At 38.9% G+C, this 9,721-nt stretch overlaps 1 protein-coding gene across 1 annotated transcript in view; it reads left to right on the top strand.

The window, feature by feature from the left end:
• GDA (guanine deaminase) overlaps positions 1-9,358 on the top strand; it is a 123,084-nt gene extending 113,726 nt beyond the window's left edge. The window contains exons 12-14 of the mRNA XM_007938474.2: positions 5,943-6,073; positions 8,209-8,236; positions 9,288-9,358. Coding sequence (XP_007936665.1) covers positions 5,943-6,073; positions 8,209-8,236; positions 9,288-9,358 — 230 coding nt within the window. The remainder of the gene's footprint in view (positions 1-5,942; positions 6,074-8,208; positions 8,237-9,287) is intronic.
• Positions 9,359-9,721: the final 363 nt, after the last annotated feature.

Below are 9,721 nucleotides of genomic sequence, written 5' to 3' on the forward strand. Positions count from 1 at the left end.
AAGCTTTTAAGACCCCAGTCGCTACTCACCAATGTAGGATGTAGAGCAACGCTTTTATGTATTTTGTTGTGCCAATTGAGTCTGGTGTACCCCAGTACTATGGTCCTGAGGTAGTAGATCTATTGGATCTCTCTCCCATAGTGTCGGGATGTCTGTGAGGGATTACTCTGTGTCTGTTTTCTATTGTTTCTGTAATGACTGCAGGTATTTTGTATCACTGGTGTCTGTACAAGATTAGCCTCAGCTGAATCTATCCTTGGTCTAGAGTATACCTCTATTCACTGAACCCTGTCTGATCATCTCAGGTGCTTATGTGTTTATCTGTATAGCCTAGTGTTTGGTGTTAATGGTGATGTGGTATTGTGGACACATTGGTTGATTTTAGCATCTGTCGTCTCTTATGTGCACAGTTCAGTGTCCTCTCATTTCCCAATGTTATCATGGTGGTCATATATCCTTCCCGTATATCCCTCCCCCTACCCATATCAGTGTGTAAGCCCCAACTCACCCTAAATTAATCCCTCCCATTCCCTCCCCATCCCGGTAACCTACTAGGTGGGTTCCCTTTCCCAAGCAAACCCTTCTCTGTCTTTTTACAGTAACAGAGTCATGCAGAACTTGTCCTTCTGCGATTGACTTATTTCACTCAGCGTAACGTCCTCCAGGTTCATCCATGTTGTGAGATGATTCGCGTATCCCTCATTGTCCTTTAATGTGGCATAGTATTCCATTTGTGTGGATATACCATAACTTGGTTATCCACTCATCCGTTGATGGGCATCTGGTTGTTTCCATCTCTTTACTATGGTGAATTGTGCTGCAATGCGCATAGGTGTACATATGTCTGTTCGTGTGCTATCTCTCACCTCTTTAGGATATATTCCTAGTAATGGAATTGCTGGGTCAAATGGTACTTCTATTTTCAGTTTTTTAAGGAAACGCCATACTGTTTGCCACAATGATTGTACCATTTTACAATCCCACCAGCAGTGCACAAGAGTTCCAATCTCTCCACAACCCACCAGCATTTGTTACTCTCTGATCTGTTGAACTTTGCTATTATTGCTGGAATGAGATGATATCTCATTGCTGTTTTCATTTGCATGTCTCTAATGATTAATGTAGAGAGATCCAACTGATTTTTGTATGTTGATCTTGTATCCTGCCACTTTGCTGAACCTCTCTATTAGTTCCAGTAGTCTTTTTATTGAGTCCCTTGGGTTTTCCATGTATAGGATCATATCATCTGCAAATAGAGATAGTTTTAATTCCTCTTTGCAATACGTATAACTTTTATTTCTCTTTCTTGCCTTATTGCCCTGGCCAGGACTTCCAATACAATGCTAAATAGAAGTGGTGATAGAGGGCATCCACTCGTAACGGGAATGCCTTAAGTCTTTCTCCATTAATAATGATGTTGGCCGTTGGCTTTGCATATATACTCTTTATTATGTTGAGGAATTTCCCTTCTATACCTATATTGCTGAGAGTTTTAAACAGGAATGGACATTGGATTTTATCAAATGCCTTTTCTGCATCAATTGGTATAATCATATAGTCATTTTCCTTTCTTTTGTTTATGTGGTGGATTACATTGATTTTCTGATGTTGAACCACACTTGCAAATCTGGTATGAATCCAAACTTGGTCTGGATGTATTAATTTTTTGATATGTTGTTGGATTCTGTTGGCCAGGATTTCGTTAAAGACTTTTGCATCTATGTCATGAGTGATATTGGTCTGTAGTTTAGTAATCAGTTTTCTTATTGAGTCAGGTAACATGCTTTCTATTGGTCTGGCTGATGATAAGAATAAAAACATTAGCTAAGACTTCCTGGGTGCTTATATGTAACAGGCACTAAGCAACTTGCTTTGTTTACAGTTTTTAAACTTCATAACCATTGTTATTAATTTCTTCTTCTAAACAAGGAAACTGAGGGTCACACAGCTGTCCAGCTACCACATGCCACAAATTCTAATCCAGAAAATCTAATACCAGAGTGCAGGATCTTACCTGCTGCTCTATACTATGGAATCTTCCTGTATAATGTGGCTGCCTAGAGCAAGCCTTTTGCTTAAATGTTTAAGTACACTATTTCCCAAAACCTCTTTAAAAGGATAAAGATGTAAAAATATAGTTGACTGACATGTGTTTTGGTTCTCTGTTGTTGTTGTTGTTGTCTGCCATTGAGTCGGACCTGACTCATAGTGACCGCTCCTTGGGTTTCCCAGGCAGTAACACTGCAGAAGTAGATTGCCCCATCATTCTTCTGAGGAGTGGCTGGTGGGTTTGAACTGCCAGTCGTCTGGTTAGCAGTCAAGTGCCTTATGCACTATGCTCTAGTACCACTCTAATAGAAAATACCACAAATGGGTAGCCTTAACAAACAAGGATTTATTCTCTTACAGTTTTTGAGGCTGGAAGTCTAAGTTCTAGGTGCCAGCTCTAGCAGCTGGGTGAAGGCCTCTTGACCTTGAATATCAGCTCTGTCTCTTGCTCCCTGCCCACTGAAGCTGGAGATATCTCTTCACTCAGGGAGCTGCTGGCTGCTGTGGCTGGCAAACCCAAAGTCGACAAAACGGCGTAATCCCAAAATTAACAAACAACATGGCAGACCACTAGTTCAGGTCCAAATAATCCTAAAATCATCAGGAAACATGGCAGGCTGCTGAAGGAAGACTCAGCTACGTGCAGGGTCCAAGCATGCCAAAAAGCTCAGAGACCTTTTGCAGAGCTTCTTCTTATATACTGGAAGCAGACCACACTACTCAGGCAGCTACTCAGCTGCTCCAGTACCACTCACCATGGAGATGATTACCAGTCTCATCATGGAGAGTAACTACATCCAGCTGCCCAGTCACTCAAAACCAGGCCCAGCCAAACTGACACACAGCTTAACTACCACAACATGCAAACATCATTCATCTGCTTTAGTTCTCACATGTAAAATCATATTTGTGTGGGGAAAAATAGAAATTGTGTATTGCATTGCTTTAAATTGCTTTCAAATTAATAATCTAATCTGGAAGGGTGAAAGTGAAAGCAGTATGGAGCCACAAGTAGATAGCTCTAAATAAAACTATGGATACAGATATGTTGTTGTTAGTTGCCATTGAGTCAACTCCAATGCATGGCAACCTTATGCGTAACAGAAGGAAGCATTGTCCAGACTTGCATCCTCTTCATAATCACCAGCATGTTTGAGTCCATGGCTGTGACTACTGTGACAACCCTACTCTGAGGATCTCCCACACCTTATTTGTGTTGTGCTTTACTGAACGTGATGTCCTCCTCTAGTGATTGATCCCTCCTGATGATATGTCCACAGCAAGTGATTTGGACCATGTTCTGTTGTGATCCATAAGGTTTTCATTGGCTAATTTTTGGAAATAGACTGGCAGGTCTTTTCTCCTGGTCTGTCTTAGTCTGGAAGCTCTGATGTAATGTGTGGTGTTTGAAATACCAGTGGCACAGCTTCAGCAACACAGCAACATGCAAGCCACTACAGTATGACAAACTGAAAGAAAGGTGTTGTGATACAGATACAGATGTAGATATATGATAGGTATTCTGAGCTATCGAGGCCAAGAATATCTTGGGAAGGGAAACTTCCTGGCTTTTCTTTGAATGTCTGGACTATGATGAGCATCAAAAAGGACATTTCAAGGAAAAAAAGTAGAAGTTATGCTCTTTGCATTTTCCTAATTTTATGATTTAAGTCTCTGAAGTTTCAAGTTCACCTCTACCTGTACCACCCCACCTCTACCACCATAACCCTATTTGTACAGCTGAGTTTAAGTAGTTTTACCATCTTATTTTCATGGTGTAAGTAAGCTATATTTAAATAATGCTTTTATTATTCTAGGCTTTCTGTGAATTTCTCCATTAGGACCCAGTTTCTTAGCAAGCCAACATGTGGTGCTTACCAAACCACTTCTGCTGTGTAACTTTTAAATCTATTTTCTGAGCCACTGGGTACACTGTTACAGAATTTCTTCTCCTGACCTTGTGTCTCTACTACAGTCTGAGTAAAATGAGATCAGTGGATCCTGGTTTAAAGTGTGGCATCTTCCCAGCTCTGCCACAGCCTTTACATGCACTCGTTTTCACTCAAGAAAATCTAGATGGTGCATAAAGCACCTTTATGGAGCCAACATCTGCTCCAAAAGGCAGTAAAAACGCATTTCCTGAAATGCATTTGTGTTGCATACCACTTTGGCTCATCTGCAACAATCTTAATTTAGATCATTTTACAAAGTCACTGAAAGCAATGTGTGGAGTATTTATAAATAAGATTGCTTCATGACTGAAGTCTTCAGGTTCTAATGAATGGCCCGGTTAATTTATATAATCATAATTACCTGGATCCTAACAAATGTCTCTGGCCTACTAGACACACAATAATTTTATGTTGAACACAGTCCAGAAAGCTGGTGGTTCAAACCCACCAGCCACTCCTTGGAAGGAAGGTTGGGCAATCTACTTCCACAGTGACACTGCCTCAGAAACCCAAGGAGGGGTTGCTATGAGTCAGATCTGACTCCATGACAGTGAGTTTGGTTTTGGTACAGTCATTAAAAAGTCATATTTGCCATGCTTCTTTGTCAAGAGCCAAAAAGTAGAGTGTAATCAGTGAAGGAGGAGAGAATTTCCAGAGGTTTTCTATTACATTCAATCCTTCTCCACGTAATTAGTAGAAGTCACGTAACTGCTTTTAACATTTCCAATTATTTTCTCACTCCTGTGCTATGAGAGTCCTTCACTTAAAAAAACATACAAACACTTTTTTTTTCTTCTGAGAATAAAAGAGTGGTCCTTTACATAATCTCTTATGAATAAGTAGGGTTTCTAAGTTAGTGCTCAGAGAACTGGCAAAGATTTCTAGATATTCATGCACAGAAATATAAAGTATTAGATGTTGCCTAATGGGAATGTGTAATCCAGTGTTTTTCACAGCTGTATTCTGACAGTGATAGAATATAACAAACACATATAAAAATTGAAATAAACAATGTTGCACTCCAGTTGACCTTCCTTTCATGAGTACTTCCACATATCACCTCAGTGTACCCTTTATTCAGTTTACAGGCCCTCAGGACCTTTGGAACCAATACCTTCATTGACCAGAAAAGCCAAGTATCCTATTTGCTGCAACTAAATCATAAAAATGAGAGATGTTCTTACTCAGCATCCAATATTAACAGAACATGAATTCTAGCTATGAGATAGCCAAAGTCAATAGACATTATTGACCTATGACCTGTTTTAGGCAACCATTCTTCCCTGATGATCAGAAAACCTTCATGGTTATAAAGAAATCAGCTTGCTTTCAAAGCACTGGAATTTTTGAGTTATGAGATCTATTCACTTTGAAAAGTGAATTTGTTTCTATTCAAAGGATTTAAACTAAGAAATTTACGATGTATATCTTTGCTTTGGCAGATATGCAAAAGGATAATTATTTTTTATTTATTGGAAGGTTCATTTCACTGCCATGAAAATAGTTTTTGTTAGCTATTTCATAGAACAAAAGGAATAAACAATGCAGGGAAATGAGTTGGAGTGTTGAGGGGAGAATAGGAGGGAAAAAGTAAAGAGGTCTTATGCCAAGCCAATCATGTTTCTCAGAGATGAAGGAAAAATCACAGAGCAGCTGGGGTAGGAAGTGCACCAGTACAGCTAAAAGAGAGAGAGACCATCAGAATTATGATCATAGTAATGACAGGGACTATTTTTATTCTCAGATTTTACTTTTCTTGTCCTTTTTCTGCTTTTGTAAGTAGAAGTCGTAGAACTACTGGAATGAAAGACGTTTTCTGTTTCACTATTAAGATACCGATTTTTTTTTCTCATGTTATTATGTTGGCCAATTCTATTTTTGCAAAGTGAGACTTTATCATGGTCTGATGGCCCAAAATACTGTTTTGTTTCCGCTTTGTAGCCTTGGGGCTAGATAGTGAAATTGGAAACTTCGAAGTGGGCAAGGAATTTGATGCACTCCTGATCAATCCCAAAGCATCAGACTCTCCCATTGACCTCTTTTATGGGGATTTTGCTGGTGATATTTCAGAGGTAAGTGAAAGAATGTTAATCAAAAGACACTTATCCCATGAAGTAGTCACAACAGCTTCCCTTAAAAAAAAAAAAAAAAGAAGCTGAAACATTTTAATGGGACTCAGGAGAAGCTGAAAAGGGAAAACAGATCTTGGAGTTATTTTTCGGGTTATTAATTGTAATAAATTTCATGACAATAATATTCAGAATAATGGTATTAATAAAATATTTGTATTTTTAAATTTATTTTGGCAATAAGCAGCCTCTCTATAGCTAACACAGAACACTTGCTATGTACTGTGTAAGCATGGGATTAAGCACTTTGTTTCAAGCATCAGAACAACTCTGGCAGATACAAACTGTTGATATTGCTATTTTCCTTATAAGCGAAGTGAGGCTTAAGGGAGGTTAGGTGATTTACCTAAGGACTCATGGCTAAATAATAATAATAATAGAGTTTGGATTCCAACCCAGGACCTTTTCACTACCAGAGGTTAGACCCTTAACCACTCTGCTTTATTTATTTTCTTAATTTTATTAGAAAATGAGTTTCATTACCTTGATTTTCTTATTGTAAAATGTTTTCTTATGCATAAAAGAAAATAGTTCTTCTCACTTTTATAACAATTCTTTATCTGACATTGAGTTTTTCTTAAAAAAAAAAAAAAAACCAACAATATTACCATTTACAAACTGATTCATTCGTGGAAGGACAATGTCCTGAACCAGAACCAGCATGAACGGCTCCCAGAGGCGAGGCCGAGGTCAATTATGCTTCCACCTTTCCACTTCTCCAATATTTCATTTTCTGTTTCTCTGCTGGGTTCAATAATACATTAACAGCGGTCACAAATACCTCACAAGAACTCAGACTATACTCCTAGTATTCTCCCTTCTTCAGAGGACAGCTTAAGATAAGATCCTCACTGGAACAGGTGTTCCTCAGGGTAACTCTTGGGCAGCCCCTCTCTGGGTCAGTACTGCTCTGCTCACAGGTTCTAGGGTTTTTATAAACTAGCTACGTACCTACTCACTGCCACTGAATCAATTCTGACTCATAACGACCCTTTAGGACAAAGTGATGCTGTCCCATAGGGTTTTCAAAGCTGTAAATCTTTATGGAAGCAGATGTCTCATCATTCTTCCACAGAGTGGCTGGTGGGGTCCAACTGCTGGCCTTTCAGTTAGCAGCTATATGCTTTAACCATAGTGCCACCAGAGCGCCTAACTAGCCAGGTTCTTCTTGTTAGTAATAAGGTGAGCTTCCCAGACAATCTGTGTAAAGATCAGATTGAGTGCCCCTGCTTAGCTGATTTGGGTAAAGTTTGGTTACCAGGTGGAGTTCAGGAACCAGGAGGAAAAGGCCAAATTGATGCTGAAAGTAAATGTGATAATACATATAATAAATATAAATATGACAAACAAAACAAAACTAGTAACCATCAAGTTGATTCCAACTCATAGCAACCTTAATGGACAGAGTAGAACTGCCCCGTAGGGTTTCCAACACTGTAATCTTTATGAAGCAGAATGCCACATCTTTCTCCCAGAGTGGCTGGTGGGTTCAAACTACTGACCTTTTGGTTAGCAGCTGAGTGCTTAACCAATAAGATTCTTAGAGAAAGATGTTGGATTATTTGAAATTGATACTGTTTGTTATTTTCATATTATTTATTCTTTTAGTCCTTTAGTCAATTTCTTCAGTCCCACTCATCTGATCATTTTTCTTACATTATATTCCTGTTGAAATGTTGGAATTATTTTTATTACATTAACTTCTTAAAACAGAAATTAAAAAAAAAAAACCAAACTCACTGACATTGAATCCATTCCAACTCATAGCGATCCCTCTTTTGGTTTCAGAGGTGGTAACTCTGTGGAAGTAGATTGCCCATTCTTCATTCTGAGGAGTGGCTGATGGGTTTGAACTGCCAGCCTTCTGGTTAGCAGTCAAGTGTCTTAGCCATTATGCTACCACAGTCAATAACTATTTTAAACTAAAGACCATTTCTTATTACTTAATGGAGGTAGAGTTTATGATTGAAAAAAAAAAAAATTGTATTTCTTGACTTCACCAAACCTGTTGACTATGAATTTGCTTTCCCAAACGCACTAAGTATTCTTTCTTATTGTTATCTTATTTTCCATTTTAGGCTGTTATCCAGAAGTTCCTCTATCTAGGTAGGTAAACATATGTCTCTATGATAAGTGAAATCCATCTTTGTCTAATTCTTGGATATCCAACTCTATGTTAAGTGCTATGTGTGGTAATTTTCTTTGATTCATTGTTTCTTTTAGACTTCTCACTATTAAGGCCATTTAAGGCATGATATTTAAAAGGCACTATTGAAATGTGCATCCTCCTCTAGAACATAGTGTCATAAATCCTAAACAGATAAATGGGAGGCCAAAAAGTATCCATTCCTCTCACACTCATTCTATTCCCTCCAGTCTGCCCTACCATGCTTTATTTGTTTGCAGTGGAGTCTTGTCACAGAGGCTTTTAACCTACTTGAATTCAATTCTGCTCACTGAGAGAGAAAAACAGTAAACAGTGCAGAAGATTCTTCTCTGCCTCCCATTCTGTTCACTGAGCTCAGACCCCTGATGAACTTGAGATGGGAGATACCAGGGACCTTGTGGTGATCAGTTCCTGGAGCCCAGTCACCTCATGCTGAGTATGAGTTTAAAGACAAAATAAAACCAGTTGCCATCAAGTAGACTCCAACTCATGGTGACCCCATGGGTGTCAGCATAGAACTTTTCTCCACAGGGTTCTCAATAGCTGGTAATTTGGAAGTAGATGGCCAGACCTTTCTTTCAGGGCACCTCTTGGTGGACTGCAACCTTCAACCTTGGGTCAGCAGCTCTGAGCCAACTGTTGGCACCACCCAGGGTCTCTCGGTTTAAAGATAAGCACTCCATTGACAACAGAGGTTAGAAATGCAAGCCAGCTACTTCAGCTGGGGAACAACAAAGGGATGTTTCAACTTTACCTGATTTCTACCTCAGGGGCTGAACTTGGATCCTTACCCTCAAATTAGATGCAGCCTTTCTATTGGTCTTGTCCCTCCAGATTATAAACAATCTGCCAGAAAAGAAGAGTAGCTTTTGAATTTCTTCTCTTAGAAGTCATTTTTTGTTTTATTTTTCAAAAATAGTTATACTGCCAGCCACAATATAACTATTGACACATAGCACTTTCTAAAAGATTCCTTGCTTTTTCTTTCAGGAGATGATCGAAATATTGAGGAGGTTTATGTGAGCGGAAAGCAAGTCGTTCCGTTCTCAAGCTCCGTGTAAGACCCTTGGGCTTCTGAGAATGTTCTCCTGACCTAACATGGTTTTGCATCTCCCTTCTGCCCAGGTGGAGTTAGAAAGTCAAAAAACAGTACCTTGTTCTTGGGATGACTATCTTTTTCTGTGTCTAGTTACAGTATTCGCTTGACAAATTCTTGGAAGGAAATTGCACTAATTCTTAACTCCCTGGTTGGGAGAGTTCAAAATTTCATGAAAATTCCTCCATCTTGAGCTGTTCAGATTTACTTTAAGCTCAAACATAAGGAAATGTTTTTGCTGGTGATGTTATTATGAGATTTCAGTAAAATCTATTGCATATTTTGGAATACAGAGAGAAAAGATTCCTAGAAGGTTAAATATTTTGAG

Source organism: Orycteropus afer, unplaced genomic scaffold, assembly GCF_000298275.1.
Source record: "Orycteropus afer afer isolate SDZICR_OR568_19922 unplaced genomic scaffold, OryAfe1.0 scaffold00005, whole genome shotgun sequence".
NCBI lineage: Eukaryota > Metazoa > Chordata > Mammalia > Tubulidentata > Orycteropodidae > Orycteropus > Orycteropus afer.